The sequence below is a fragment of the Athene cunicularia genome, assembly GCF_003259725.1.
Source record: "Athene cunicularia isolate RWA chromosome 3 unlocalized genomic scaffold, athCun1 chr3_part1, whole genome shotgun sequence".
NCBI classification, from domain to species: Eukaryota; Metazoa; Chordata; class Aves; order Strigiformes; family Strigidae; genus Athene; species Athene cunicularia.
Window position 1 is genome coordinate 16,749,333 of NW_020799097.1, and position 16,561 is coordinate 16,765,893.

At 35.7% G+C, this 16,561-nt stretch overlaps 1 protein-coding gene across 7 annotated transcripts in view; it reads right to left on the bottom strand.

The window, feature by feature from the left end:
- Positions 1–16,561, bottom strand: part of ASAP2 (ArfGAP with SH3 domain, ankyrin repeat and PH domain 2) — a 91,536-nt gene that overhangs the window by 11,625 nt on the left and 63,350 nt on the right. For 4 of the 7 annotated variants that reach the window (XM_026846454.1, XM_026846455.1, XM_026846453.1 and 1 more), the window contains 12 exons: positions 16,320–16,407; positions 14,403–14,451; positions 14,127–14,293; positions 12,624–12,757; positions 11,819–11,913; positions 9,930–10,119; positions 9,401–9,486; positions 9,082–9,197; positions 8,537–8,604; positions 6,614–6,727; positions 2,887–3,142; positions 295–456 (listed from right to left, as the gene is read on the bottom strand). In XM_026846454.1, the coding sequence (XP_026702255.1) occupies positions 295–456; positions 2,887–3,142; positions 6,614–6,727; positions 8,537–8,604; positions 9,082–9,197; positions 9,401–9,486; positions 9,930–10,119; positions 11,819–11,913; positions 12,624–12,757; positions 14,127–14,293; positions 14,403–14,451; positions 16,320–16,407 (1,525 nt within the window). The remainder of the gene's footprint in view (positions 1–294; positions 457–2,886; positions 3,143–6,613; positions 6,728–8,536; positions 8,605–9,081; positions 9,198–9,400; positions 9,487–9,929; positions 10,120–11,818; positions 11,914–12,623; positions 12,758–14,126; positions 14,294–14,402; positions 14,452–16,319; positions 16,408–16,561) is intronic. The other 3 variants (XM_026846458.1, XM_026846459.1, XM_026846457.1) reach the window with 1 other exon arrangement.

Consider the following 16,561-nt stretch of genomic DNA (forward strand, 5'->3'; position numbering starts at 1 on the left):
CCAGGCCTACATGCAACACTCATCTTTATGATTAGTGAGAAATGCAGCATTGAAACTAAAAAGTGAAGAGCTCTTTAGCTCAAGTAATAGATTGTATTTCTTGTTGACTCTGCGCTACAGCATACAGTCCTCACTGGAACATCAGAGAAGACAGTTCATACAAAGTTGCTGGATGGGAACGATAGGCCAAAGCTACAGTCACCAAAAGAGGAAGTATGAGTTGTGGAAATGGAAAAATAAGCCAACTATGATTAGATACAGCAGAAGGGAAAACAGGGGAAAGTGGAAACATACTTGTAGATGTTACACGCAATGGCGGCACAGGGGGATGAATAGCTGGTGGATCTGATGAAGACCTCTGCCTGCTTATACTTTCCACTCCTAAAGAATTTGTCTTCCACATTGCATTAGATGAAGAAATTGTCTGAATACCACTGCCAAGAACTGAAGGCTGAACTAAAAAGAGAGGAAAATACTGTATTATTATTATTGCTTACCCTAAGCACAAAGTGTTAATATTCACACCCGTGCTTTTAAAAATGGTGCAGCCTGATCACTATAGTCAGCATCAGGAACCACTGCCATCCTGCTGGAATGTCAGAGCAGAAATCAGAGTCTGATGTAAAAAATTACATAGAAGTTTCTAGGTGAAGTCTTACTAACACTTCACCTAAGTAAAATTTGTCTCCAGTCATTACTTTAAAATATGTCAACACCTGAAAAAGCAGAAATTTCTCAACCAGAAGACAGAAGACTTGCTACCTTCTTTAATCCCTGACTGATAGCTGCAATCTTCTCAGGTACTGCAAGAAAAGGACCTCACTCCTGCATGAACATTAGTAGACATTTCTGACTCAAAGTGAAACATCAGTTTTGACTTGGAATTGACACAAAACTGTAATTCCGAATTTCACCTAAACAAGAAGCTATAATAACTAATCATGATGCAGTTACAAAGTATGACTTCTTCAGGGCCTCCTAAATTACTTCATTCTTAGGCTGAAGGGCAGCCTTCCCATTTCATAAAAACACCCTACAGGTTTTCTTCATAAAGCCAATATTTTGCATATATCATGCCACTTCTCCCTACTCAGCACATGAGCATTATATTAAGAAAAGATGAAACAGAGTAAGGTATGAATAAATATTAAGTTGCAGGGAAAAGCATAAAAGCCTCAGAAGACTTGGAGAACAGCCTAAAGCTAAGAGGATAAAGGAGTAATAATACACCATAACATCAACATCAGCAATCAACAAGAAGCTAAGATCGATGACACTATTACAGCTTTTAGCCTATTATTTTATATTCTTAGTTAATACATTGCTAGAGTAAAGAATATGAGCTAATAATCTAAGCCAGGCAGCATGATTTCTTGGCATTAGCTGCACTATACCGGTGCCAAGAAGTCTGGGGTTGGAAATGAAATTGAAATGACACTCTTTGAAAAGTGTCATTTAATCAAGGGCAAACAGTGGGTAAAATAGTATGGTTGGTCATGATTAAAATAATATCAAAGGGTAAACCAATTGTATTACTAATTTAGAGATAGAATCTAACAGTTAAACAGACTATGCAGGCTCCTTGGGTGAATTTTCCTGTTTGGTGGGAGAAATATTCCTTTCCATCAAGTAAAAAAAGTGTCTAGATATTAAGCTTAGACTTCATACAGAAATGCTAGATGAAAGGAATCCCACCTTGGTTAAGTTTTATATGCTTGCTAAACTTGCCCCAGTGTCAAGTTACCTCTTTTAAGTAACCCAATACCATGCTGTTCTACTGTTCTCAGTTTTTCCGATCCCAAAATAACCTATTTTAACCCAACTTTTATGCTATAGCCATTCCTGTGAGACCAATAACTGACTTTTCATATGACACACATGTTCAGTTCCCCATCTCAGACACAATCACTGGTGTATGGAGTCTTGCGTTCTGACCTCTGCACAATGCTCCCAAAGGCAGAAGCCACTCACATATGCCTAGAACATTCCCCACTGGAGTCTGAATTACAGCACCATAGAAAATCATGTGTTTATATAGTCATTTTTCTTCAATTAAACTTTACATAAATTTAGCATCCATGAAATCTGCTGGATTAATAAAGATATTAAAACAATGAAAGACACCGAACATGTACTGTACAAGAAGACCTATACAGGTTTCTCTATGCCTCTTTGGTATGATCCAAACAGATTATATATGAAGATAAGGACAAAGTTCACAGCATCAGCTTTAATGGTAGATTTTGCAGGCTCAGAAGCCTTCTGAACCAGGATGAGACATGTACATTTTACATTGTTCTGCTGATCAGGCTATAACCAGTAATTGGCAGTTACATTTTCAGTTGGATACAAGTTCTCTAATATCATCCAGTTCTCCACATCATGACACTTAAAGTTTTATTTCAACAACCTTGAAGCATATATTTATTAAGAGAAGACTTTGCAAAGTTAAAATCATGTTCTGCATACAATCTCCATTCTCCCAGGTCTTAAACAATTTTCCACAGCAGCCAAATGCTATTGAAACTGTACATTTAAACTGAACTCTGACAATGACATCTTCAAGAAACAGAAGTATGAAAAGATGGAATAGAACAAAAAAACCCCCAATAAACTGCTGAACCAAATTAACTGCAGCCTTCCTTTTAATATTGTTTACTCTGCTGAGGTTATCTGGGCATTGTTTTCCCAAACACTATTCTGAAAAATCAAACTCAGAACAGGTTGTACAGATTCACATCAAGTATGTAAAATAAAGTCTTCAAGAAGCCGTTTGAATACTTACCTGTGCAAAACAACTGTAAAAGGAAACCTAAAAATGTAATAATAAAAAAACCATTATGATCACTTTTTTCTAACATACAATAATATTTCCAGTATTAGTACCTTTGCCAATATTCCTTGGAGGTAGAGGAGGTGCACTACTTGTAACAGGTACTGCAGGCTGAATGGGAGGTGGACTGCCACTGAGTATTGCTCCATATGTTTCATTTTGTAATATACTTGGCATAAATCCTCTCTGCTTATCCTTAGCAATGTTTGCTGCATCTCTTGCCAAGGATGCTACATTAGGCTGAAGTTGGTTTGATCCAAGTTGATAGAAGCTGACAGGCCTGTCCTCTCTCCGATTGGGACTGGGTTGCTTAAACACAATAACAAAAGTACTCACTGATATTACATTAGTTGTACTCATTTTATTAGTTGAAAGTTATTGGCTTCTAGAAAGAAAAAATGGCTTCTAAAATGCATTTTTGTTGCTTTTAATATACAATCTAAAACCTACATTCCTCCCCCTTCAAGACAAAGACAAAGTTTTCCTGCACCAAAATGCCAGGCAGTATTTTCAACAGTAAATAAGCAACTGAAGATCCTAAGCCTCAGCAGCATTAGATCTCAAATAGATGTTTATGATCTCAAAGTCCAGACACAATTGAATCTAAGTATTTTACCTGTAGTTCAGCATACAACAAATTAGGAGCCAAAACTGCTCATGAACTCTTTTTAGCTCACTAATATCACTGGACAAGTTTGGGAGATTAGTTCAATTGGCAGCTGGGATGGAACATTGCTCATCCCATGCACATTATCAAATGAGATCTAATTAGTTATCTTTGAGATTTACAGCAAGTCATCTGCTTGCTATGCACACTTCACATTATTTTTCCTGTTTCAACAGCAAGCATAGTAATTATTGTTATCAAATGATAATTAAAATAGCTGGAGTTATAAATTCATGTGGCTACTACAGGAATGGGTTGTAACAATCCACAACTCAGAGAGCATAAATATGCCTTTAGAAATAGTGTTACATAAACACATCACTGACATACTGTCTGTATTAAATTAAAATAACCATTTATAGTAATAGCACATAGGCAGAATAAAGATTTACACCAAAAGTATCACGAATAAGCAATCCATTTTCCTCTTAATTTATTCAGTGCTTACTGTAGATTGATCATGTAGGGCCTTCAGACATGTTATAGCATAGCATTATAGTTCAAAGATTTATCAGAATAATGTACATGACAGCCAGACACATTAATCCCTACCTTTACTTTGGCATAGCAACCTCCCTTCTCACTGGCTGATTCTCTCTATTCCCTGACCTCTCCACTGTCCTGGTTCTGGTATTTCAGCCCACACTCGCTTCTGCTTTCTGAATCAGCAGAAAATTCTTTATTGTTTTGTTGATTTAGCTTTTCACTGTTTTACCAAACTGAAACAGCTCAATACAGGGACAGAATGGAGGCAAAAGATGAGGTAGGACCAGGCAGCTGGGGTGTGGAAGAGAAGCAGAAACGAGCTAGATTGTCTTAGCCTTCTTTTAGGTTAGTTTTCAGCTAAAAGAACTTTGATTTCAAACACGACCTTTCTGACAAAGATTACAAAATATATTCAATTGCTTTACCAGAAAGAGAGATAAGCCCAATAGCTTGACATCTACAAGCAACAGCAGTATTCACCGGTGCATTCAATATAGTCACAGACACTAGTCTGTGATTAATAGTCCTTAATCTCCTTTGAAAAGTCCCTGTAGTATAAGCCTATTAATAGTGGGCAGCAAAGTAGCAGTTTCATTACTTCAGCCTCATTGCTGAGTAGCAGATAACTTCCTATACGAGATGGGAGCTCAGGGACTAGCCAATGCTGAACTGCAGAAGGCAACTGGCAACAATGAAGGAAACAAAGGAAAAAACAGATCAAAAATACAAATTTAGAGTGCCCCAGAAAAGGATTTGCTAGATATCTAGTTGTAAATCACCCAAAAGGTTTTACTAAAGCTAGAAAAAATGAAATCTCTCAAATATAACAGAAAGTTTCAAGTTGCTTTATCAAAAAGGTCATCACTACTCCTGTTATTATCTGAATGGTGATACAATATACAGGAATACATCAATACTAGGATATAATGTGGAAGCTCACCCAGAAGAACTAGACTTAGCATCTCACAGATTCCAGATTCTTGCACAGATAGCAAAATTCTCATGAAAAATCCTAAGAGAAGTCTCAGAAGCGTAGCAATTGTGCTTTGAAAGGGATGGCTTGTGACACATTTTTTGCTCTTTGTTGCTAACTAGGTCAAGTCAAGCACCAGAGGTAACAGCTATCTTTGACTAAAGAGACAGGAGCTGGGGAGGAGAATCTTATACAGACAAGATCTTGCAAAAATGGTATTTTGCCACAGAGGAAACTCACTGATGTGAAAATTAACCTCCAAAACATTAACCCAATTCAATGGTCTGACGACCCGGCATTTTTTTAAGACATTCTGTGAAGGCAAAAAAAATGAACCTATGACTGTCGTTTCAATACTTTTGAAAACAAAGCAAAATCCAGCTCATAAGATTTGGTTTTATGTTATTAATTATTAGCAATTCAAGCCCTGAGATGGGGGACTTTGCAATAGAAGTATTGAAATGCTAAAACTTGTAGAAGGAAAAAAAATTCAAATTTCATTATCCAGAGGAAGAAGGGTTCTTAGCTACTTTCAAGAGGAAAAAAAGGTTGTTCTAACATCTGAAGATTAACTAATACAAAGTCTATTGTGTATTCCTTGCACTTTATGAAGGAAGCAGAAAAGGCATAAGCAATTATAACACTATGCACACAAAAAGAACAAGAACATGTGTTCAATACTTATATGGAACACTTCAAATTATGGAAGTTTCAGAATGTCATCAGTATTTAGGAACCTATACGTCATTTAAAATTACCTGGCCCCGAGAAATCCAAGACATTTTTAAGTGTTGTTCAGGTATCAAAACATGGTAGTTTGTTCCCTGTCTGTATGTTTAGGTGCTTAAATACTTTTTGAAGTTGGTCCCTAAATCGGGAAATTAAATTTTGAAAATGCAATGAAGTTTCTATGCTGCTGGAATACTTCTTAATACTTGTAATATGACCATCCTTGGAGATATTCAAAAGCCATCTGGACATGGTCCTGGGCAACTGGCTCTAGGTGACCCTGCTTGAGCAGGGAGGTTGGACCAGATGACCTCCAAAGATCCCTTCCCACCCCAACCATTCCGTGATTCTGGACCCAATAGCACCACAACACTACCAGAAATTTCAGGTATGAAAGGACAGAAAACAAAACCCATTAAGTTTTGGAATTAAGACCCTACCCTGATATTAAGGGATGTAGCTTATTTAATGTACAAGTTTAATTCCACTGAAGACAAGCCAATGCATAAACTGTTCCATAATTAAAGCCATCAGCTGGAGCTGTTTCACAAACATAAGGAAATACTATAAGGTGCATCTCTTTTGTAAAAGCAATTTCCCTAGTTCATGTTAGTTTTGTTTCACAATCAGCAGATCTAAATATTCCTGAAAATACTACTGACTCCATTAAAAAAAAAGATATCACATCTGGCTAACTGTAATTTGATCATCACCATACTGTTGTGTGTTTCACACCTGATATTAAAGAGGAAAAAGATGACAAACTATAATTTAAGGAACTAAAATTTAAGCTACTACATTTTACTACGGAACTTTATTTCAGTGACTTCACACCTATAGCAAGAAGCAGTGTTACTAAAATCATTATGAACATCATGCTTACACATATATGTGTACAGAAAAACAATAACATATTGATACAAACCTGCAGCTTTTCATCCACATCATCATCACTTTCATCCAGATCTTCATGGAGCAACCTCCATTCGTATTCTACATGAACATGAGAGTTAAATCTTCCAGACAGTGCTTGAGTAAGCTAAGGAAAAGAAGATGACTCTTATGGGCAGTACTTATTTTAAAACAATGTATTTAAAAACAAACAAAAAAAACATAGAAGTAAACTTGGTTTCTAATATTACTTTTATTTTAAAAACAGATTTCAGCAATCTGGGAAGTTATTACACTGGGTCAAGTTTAAAGATTTAAGCTCTGTGACCACATACAACACAAATAAATCAAAAGCAACTAGGCTTTTCATTAACCATTGCAGATCCATTCTCCATTTTCTGACGGTAAGCACCACATCCTATTTGTTTTGATTTAGAAACTGCCAAGTCAAAGAAATTAACTGCAATGGCAATTTTTTTGAATCAGACTCACTTATCAAGAAGCCTTGACCCCACTAATCTATTTTCCTTGCTTACTAAAAGTAGTGATAGTAGCCAACTTCTCTTCATAGAATCACAGAATGGTTTGGGTTGGAACGGACCTTTAAAGATCTAGCCCACCCACTCTCCAACACCTGTTATAGGCAGCGACATCTTCCATTGGATCAGGCTGCTCAAAGTACCATCCAACCTCACACTGAGCACTTCCAGTGATGGGGCATCCAGTTTCCCTGGGCAGCAAGAAAATGGCCTTCATCCATGGCCTTCACCCATAAAAAGTACTTAAGATTTCAATGAGATGTCAGATACTTTGAATCATACAATCATTTATGTTGGGAAAGACCTTTAAGATCAAGTCCAACCCTTAACCTAACACTGCCAAGTCCACCCTAAACCATGTCCCTAAGCACCACATCTACACATCTTTTAAATACCTCCAGGGACGGTGACTCAAACACTTCCCTGGGCAGCCTGTTCCAATGCTTGACGACCTTTTCAGTGAAGACATTTTTCCTAATATCCAATCTAAACCTCTGCTGGCACAACTTGAGGCCATTTCCTTTTGTCTCTATCACTTGCTATTTGGAAGAAGAGACCGACACCCACCTCACTACAAGCTCCTTTCAGGTAGTTGTAAAGAGCAATAAGGTCTCCCCTCAGCCTCCTTTTCTCCAGACTAAACACCCCCAGTTCCTCAGCTGCTCCTCATAAGACTTGTGCTCCAGACCTGCACCAGCTTTGTTGCTCTTCTTTGGACATGCTCTAGCACCTCATTGTCTTTCTTGTAGTGAGGAGCCCAACAGTGAACATGATATTAGAAGTGCAGCCTCACCAGTGCTGAGTACAGGGGTCAGATCCCTTCCCTGTCCCTGCTGGCCACGCTATTGCTGACACAAGCCAGGATGCCATTGGCCTTTTTGGCCACCTGGGCACACTGCTGGCTCCTGCTCAGCCGGTTGTTGACCACCAGTTCCAGTTTTTCTTCTGTCAGACAGCTTTCCAGACACTCTTCCCCAAGCCTGTGGTGTTTCATGGGCTTGTTGTGACCCCAGTGCAGGACTTGGAACTTGGCCTTGTTGAACCTGATACAACTGGCCTCAGCCCATATCTCCAGCCTGTCCAGATCCCTCTGTAGAGCCTTCCTACCCTCAAGCAGATCAACACTCCTACCCATCTTGGTGTCATCTGCAGAGTTACTGAGGGGATCTTACTTGTGGATCTGGGACTAATAGCTCAAACAGAATCATCTCCTGGCCCTAAGAAGTTTAGCATTTCCAAAGCATCTAAAAAGAAATATAATCTTTTTAAAGGCATATAACTTGATATAAGCATATAATATCTCTAAACATACAACTTTTCCATCTGGAATATATTTGTTGAATATTCAACTGTAAACTGTTACTCAAATATGATTCTGCTTCTAAATGCACAAACACTCAGAAAGATGCAATACTTACCAGCTCTTCACAGTGAGTATGTTTCAAACGTTTAGCTATATCAAGTGGTGTCTCTCCTGATTCATTAGCTGTATTACAGGAAGAAAAGAAAGTTATAATGATAGGTGTCACATTAATATGTCCATTACTAAAGATAAAGACAAACCTGCAGGTACATAGTGAAGTACTAGACCAACACACTCTTGAAATTAATTTCTTTCCTTCACATACAGGACTAACTCATACCAATCCTCTGAGCATGACAAGCAGTAGCAACTCAACATGCCATACATATGGAATGATGGCCATGAAATGGCAGTACATAACGAAGCAACAACATATCGGTTAAAAATCTCAGTACTTACTTATCTAAATATATTTTAAAAACAAGTGAAATGTATAAGTCAATTTTAAATATGAAATAAACAGTGATTTTTTCTATAATGAAGATTATATTCACAGAATTATGATAAACAATTGAGGAGAAAATGCACTTATTCCACCTTCACTGTTTCCTATCTGAAGCAGTGACAAACATGAAATTGAAGTACACATTACCCTTTTACCTATTTCAATAGAAGCCTTCCCTCTCAGCAGCAGTTTGAGACACTCTACGTTGTCTGTCAGACAGCAGTAATGCAGTGCTGTGCTACCTTTACATGTTTGCTTATCTAGATTGCCACTATTGGAGTAAAAGAAAGAAGAAAGCTGATTAAACTTAGTTTTCTACCCAATATTAATAAACCTCTCCCATTACAAGATTTTCAAAGAATAAAATTACATTTGCATTTGCAAACACTAGAATTATAGTGTTTGTATTCATTTAGTATAGGTATTACTTAAAAGCAGTATCAATAATATTGTAATAGTTTTCCATACACATACCTGTTCTGCACTAAAAAGTCAACTATATGAAGGGATGTTCGATCAACTGACCTAACAGCAAGGTGAAGCGCTGTTTCGTCTTGCTCCTGAGAAGAAAATTGAAGAATAAAACTTGTTTCTTCTGATATACAGACAAGCAGAAATTTTATTAAGACGTAAATTAGATTAATTGAAACATTTTATTTCAAAATATTTGACATGCTACCATTAAAACATCTCTTGAAGTCTTTCATTGCTTCCCTTTCATTCTGTTAAATTACATAAACAAATGGGTTAAAAATGAATAGATTATTGAATGATTTAATGTTGGATGTTTTAATACCTTTAAAATACTATGGTATTTGGAAACTATTTTAGATCAAACTATTTAATATCTTCTTTTGTTATTGTTAAATTACACCATTAAAAGGACAGATGTTCAGAACAGTGTTTCAAATCTTATTTTCAAATAAGAAAAAAGAGCCCTTTTTACTTAATGAAAGCGTATTACACTTACAACAATTTGTCTAATAACATTTACAATACTTACATGGCCATTGGCCAGTGGAATTTTTTCTGTGAGATCCACACCGTCAGCATATACTTGGACTAATCCAAGAATGTCTCTTGATTTGACTGCTTCACAAAGTGCATGCAATTTAGCTGCATTGTCAGCATGCTTTTTCCTTGCATATTTTCTTTCAATATACTTGGCAGTAATATAATCTTTTCTTGCATTCCTGAAATTGAATATCATTTACTTCTCTAACTTTTAGCAGAAGATACACATTAGAATTTCCATAAATACATGCAAGTCATTTGAAATAAAATCTGGGAAAGACTATTTCTCATTCATTATGGTAATTTTTCTTTTTAAATATGCACGGAAGACATGCAGTCTCGTATTTCCAGTAGGAAATGTAACTACAGAAGATTAATCAAATATCCAGTATGAAGACAGACAATGAAATTTTCCTCTCTGAACTCTGGTGTGAATTTGAGATCAAGATTACCCATCTCTACATACAGAAGCTACATCAAAGCTTCATAATGCTGGTTTGCTAACAGCAGCCTTGCGGGTTTATGTTTACCTGACATATTCGTACACATGCTGCAAAGGGATGGAAAGCATGGGATACAGAAGTCTGTCTTATACCTCTGCTCAGACTATCCAGGCCTTGGATCTGTATTCACAGCAGTGAGTATGTTCTGTAAAGCAACTCTTCACCACAACTGTAACAGGGAGGATGTAGTGGAGTTTTTTGTTTTGCCTCTAAACTGAAGTGAAAACTTAGTACTTGAACCGGCACATGAGTTACCACTTTTGATGTTGATACTAACAGATGACTACTCCTCTTCCCATCACAGCAAGACAGGAGCTAAGATGCCTCCCAGAGGCATATCTCCTCACCAGCTCTTGGGATGTACACAGCATAGCAGAGAAGATGTTTAACAAAGCCATACTTTATCATCTAGATACTATATAACAGGCAAAATGAAAAAAATCCAAATAATAAGAAAGTGAATCAATGAATAGCTCTTGTTTCTAAAGCATATGACACTGTTCCTTCACAGTTTTTAAAAAGCATTTGTCTTCAGGTTCTCATTCCATAAAAAAAGCCCCTGACTTGATAGATATGTAGATGTACCAAACTAAATTATTTTTTAAAACTCATCAATTTTTAGAAGCCTTCTTACACTACTGATTTAGCATTCAGTAAAATTATTAGTAAATTTAATTATTAATATTATTATTGATAGTGGTAGTCAAAAATTACTTAAACTCCACAGTTTAATGCTGGTTCTGTCCAAATGGTGAAAGTCCAGATAACATAAAATCAGCTTCATCCAAAGCCAATTCTTCTGGGTTTGTTTCCACACTGTTTACTAGCTCTTTTACGGTGGAGTAGTATCCAGCCAAGTAGGCAGCTGTCCTTGCTGTGTCTCTGCCATCACTGTTCAGTGTTCTCAAAGAGTTCAATTAAATGTTCTGGGTTTATTCCACATAGTCACAGATTTAAGTCCTAGGTATAGTTTCTAAATGCTAGGTGTTCAGTAAATTTTAGGTAAAATGTGCGCCTTATTCCAATTTCTATTTTGTGTTTAAATAGTACAAAATTAATAGCTTTGTTTTTAATCCTTACCCTTGTGTGTCTTTAAAATTCCCAACAAGTTACGTTTATTTTGTTTCTGTCCCACTAATCATGATTCAGAGAGTTGGTAAAATAATCCTTACTATTAGGGAAGGCACAATCAGATAAAGCTCAATAAAACAGACATGCAAAGCATCAGAAAACAGGTTTATGCCTTGGCTATAGGGCTATATAAAAGACATTATACATCTTTCATGGCCTGCTGGTGCAAGCCATAATGGCACAACCCATTAGCAATATTAAATTAAATGCCTGCCTTTTTCAGAAGTAGTGGCTCTTTACTTACATATCACTGCTTGGATTAGGTTTGACCATTTCATCAACTGGCAGACAGAATTCCATAATCTCATTAAACCCAGCGTTCCCAATATTCTTTGCAAGCTGTTAAAAAAAAAAAATAAAATCCACAGCTCACTTAATAAACATGTTCAGATACTGGCCACACACATACTAGTGGGGAGACAAGAGAAAAAGGGAGCTTGGACTTTTCCTTTCTGATTCCTAGTTCTGCTACTACATCAGTGATCATGAACAGATTAGGCATCTTTTTGGATGTCAGTTTTCAGTTGGGATTTAATACACAAATAAGTAGCTGCAGAATAATCCATCAAGACACCAGTTCATACAATAAACGCAAAATACTTAGTGCTGGGTGAGAACACACACATGAACTGTCACAGAGCAGCTGATATATGGTAACTTCTCTGTGTAGCAAAGCTGAGTATGTCTTCTTCCTTTGAGGATTAAAGTTCTCTTCTAAAATAATGCTAAATAATTAATGGAATAATTATTTGTGAAGTCCTTCAATTTTTAATCTGAGAGGTACAGCTGCATTCTTTTAAAAAGCAACCATGGGTAAAAAGACTTGGAAACACAAAAAATATGAAGCCTCTACTAATTTGAATTCTAAGATCAGTTACAGTAAGACACTTATGTTCCAGAAGGTTCCCTTAAACTTGAAGAATTAAGCTTCTTTAAATTATGTTTATCCAGAGGCAGCTTTCAGGATTGGAACAATTTACTGTTAAAGTGACAGAAAAATACTTGTATTGGAAGTACTATTTTTAAGTTAATAAAAGCCATTTGATTACCAAAAGTTCAGATGTTCCCAGCACATCTAATGTAAGTGATTGCATTCTGGAATAGTGAACACCAAGTTCTCTGTGAATTCCTGAGCATTCAATGCAAGTTAGAATTCCCAAGTTTGTTGAAAGCCAGGTAGGATCTGAAACAGAAAGCACTCACAGAACTTACATTTATTCAGGTAATTATTCAATTCTAGAAAATGTAGTATACAGAAATGAAATTCTGTAAAATAAGATTCCTGTACATGAATTATCAGTTTTTTTCATTTATAACTTTACATTTACTCTATCGGGAAACACAAACCAGGATTTTTTTAATGGTGAAAGAAGTGAAGATGCAAATTTTTTTTTTTTTTTTTCTCCATAGAGGACATTGCTCTCCAAGAGAGCTGCTCAAACAGTCCAGTTGGTCATTCTCCACACAGCTTTCAGGAACTGCATTTTTCCACCACCAATATAAAATGGTGTCACATTCTCAGCTGGGGGTATAGGTGCAGTTCAAACCATATAACAATGAAACAATGAAACAACAATGCCGGCAGTGGGGTTTTTTGTATTTTGAATATAGACTTCAGACAAAGTGAAGCAGCAGTGACTCTGAAGTATACATACAGGACCACACTACAATGGATTCTCACTCAACTATTTCAAAGGTACTAAGGCTCATCCTTCTCCATTACCCTTGCTTGTCTTCTGGTATTTTGCATGCTTGCTATACCATTCCGTCATCTTCCAGAAAACAATTAATTTCTGAAAATTTAGACATCTTAGAAATTCATTTATTTGATAAAGGTTTGATAGTAGTTATTTAGAATCTCCTCCTTTAAAGAGAGGAGGATTGACTCTTCCCATAGTTTTATACAGTATCTACTGCTGGAAGTTACTATTGATTTATAAAGTGCATACAGCTTCAGATCTGATGTTTTCAGCTACAGTTTCAGATCAAAAAAACCTAAGTCCTGCAGTACCTCTGTCACATAAAAGAACACAGGAAACAGCTAGATTTAAAAAATAATTTGAGGAGGATTCAAGTAGAAATTAATAGATCAACAAAACCAACACTACAAACCATAGTCAGCAGGTGCATTCTTTTCCAAATAAGTACAGTCTTAGACATATTCCCTGGCTCACTTTCAAAGTCAAACATAAAAAGTGAAAAAAATAAAAGAAACTAAAAGATGTATTAAGAAAATGCCTCAAGTATCTTACTGCTGTCCAGTTTTGCCTAAATCTTATGTAAAATATGGGCTAATAAGTGCAATTGATCTATATAAGCAGAAGTTATAATTAGAAAAACACATGGGAGAAAAATAAACTTCTTAGCACTTTCCTCCCCACTGACAATATGCATATAGCAAAGCAATCTTACTAAAGTAGTGCAATTAAACTGTTAGCATATTCTATGTGTACAGTCTTTGTAAGATAAGGAGTGAAAGCATAAAACATCAGCTTAAATACTCTCATGAGACACAGAATTTTTTCAATTAGAAATATGCTTAATTGAGTCACCTTGTGCTCCACAGTCACAACACACATCATTTCCAGTCATCCTCTGGACTTCAGATATAATTTCTTTTGTCAGTTCCTGGACAATATTATTTTCTCCTGTGTTATCATCTCCTTTGAATGCATTATTTAAAGCTTCCTCTTTGCTGTTTTGTAGCACAGATGTCCATCTAAAATGGCAGTAATATTTTGCTATTAAATGTTTTGGCACTTCTAAAGCTCAGGGTAACGTCTCAGTCGAACAACAGTATCAAAAGTAAAATTAGCAAAGTAACTCACATTTGACATTCCTGTTCATCCTCTGCTTGAAAGTGGTATGTTCTGTCATCTGCACAATAAATAATTCACACACTGATTAAAAAAATAATTGAAAAATGGATTTTGCAGAAATCTCTCAAAAATCTAAAATTAATTGATATATGACTCCTGGAGTCTCTAGTCTCATCACTGGAGTGCTGACAGGCAAAAAGTCTATTTAGCAAGTATCACTTTTATTACCTAGAGTTGATCTAAGTTTACACCTATGTTTACACAAGGTAGCTTGTTGCTCTTTAAACAGAAACTGTTTTCTTCAGTGCTGTGCTTCTATCATAAGCAGCAGGAGAGCATAGTGATTTTTCCATATTCTAGATATAACCTCAGTAATCAGAAGTCTAAAGTTCTGCTGGGGGGGTGTGGTGGTGTGTGTGAGTAAAATATAGAGACCATATTTGAGTTTATTTGTATATATAAGAAAGGTTTAAAGCTTCCAAATGAGGTCTTAAAACCATAGTAATCAAAAAAGACAACACAAATTTGTCAGACACAAAGTCCAATCAGAATAAATTCCACAATATTTCAATTAAATCAAGCTAAAAAATTTCAATTTACTACTACTTTTGTAATTCTAAGCATTGTTATCATAGTGTACTGTTAAAGAAAAAAGCATAATACATGTTAAGTCTATGAAACAAATGAGATATGACACACTTTAATAACAGAGTTGGAGTTAAATTTAGAATAGTTGATGAGAAGAACAGAAGTAAAGCTACTGCAGAAAGATATTCTAGAATGAAAATTCCTAAAGTTTGCAAAAAGGTATTAAAAGATAGTTTCTAACATGGAAAATATTGAGAGAGCGAGGATACATGATAGGACAGAAAGGGAACTGCTAGGTAAAGAAGAAGAGATTTTTATCTTGCCATGATACAGCAATTTGCAGTTTTTTAAAAAAAACAAGGAATGTTTTTAAACTCTATAGTAAAAGTATAAATAGTGTGTGTGTGTGTGTGTGTGTGTGTGTGTGTGTATATATATATAATATAAAGTATGGAGTATAGAGATACTATAAAGTGAAAATGTGATCTGGAAAAGAGGCCAGTTATGCCTTGTCATATGTATGATGGGACAAATGATAATGTTGTGATAAGCTGATATTGGGAAAAATGTGACATTGTCATCAACAAAGAAAGTGCAAAAGTAAACAGGGAAGACCACTTGCTTGTGCAGAAATGGAAAAGCTGTATATTGCATACATGAGTACTTGTCTATTAACATAAGTAACATATCTTACATTTACAAATACAAAAGAGTTTGTGCTCCTATAAAGGAACAAATGAGGAATAGATTTATATTCTTCTCCTCAAATAATCTGAGACATATATTTTAGTAATGTATTTTTATTGAGTCCATAAATATGATAGTAAAATGTCCCAGTGAGAAAACAAAGGAAACATTCTGCTATACAATTTCTCATCATTCCATTCAGTTTTGAAAATCATTCTGTTTTGGTGTTTTAATATGTAGACTCTTTATCTCTTTTATGAGATAATAAAACTAAATTTTAAGAAGTTTTGTCATGGTTTAAAAGTTTTGATCTTATACAAAAGTCCTAATAAGATGATCAGCTATGACATTTTCAATATAAAGAGTGATGTCACAGCAAAAATATTGTTACTCTATTGTAAGGTAGCACAAAATTATATAGAAAGAAGGAGTAAGGACAGCTTTAAAACCAAGTAGTTTTTCCAAAGAAACAAGTACAGTTAGTTGCATTACGATAAGTGAAATAGTAAATTGCCATAGGAAGGGTATTTTATAAAGGGAAGCATTCTACAATTGTGAAAATGTTTACATGTATTCTTAACACATCTACAGAAATAATTCAAAACTCCTTGACATTAGCTGCAAGTAAAAAGACCTAAACAACAAACCTACGTGATATGAGGTCAAAACACTTTTTCTCCTCTGGGTTTGTTTTCACTTGGCAGGTTAACAGATTGAGCTTTGCTGGAGGTCGGTTAGCCTATTTGAAGAAAAAACACACACATTTTAGTATACTGATACTGATTGAGCCCTGCAGTCTGAAAATATAGAGTAACATCCCACTGGCCCAAAAGACATGACAAATGGCTTATGTTAATTTTTAAGGTACCTGGGTTTTGCTTTATGCTTTCTTT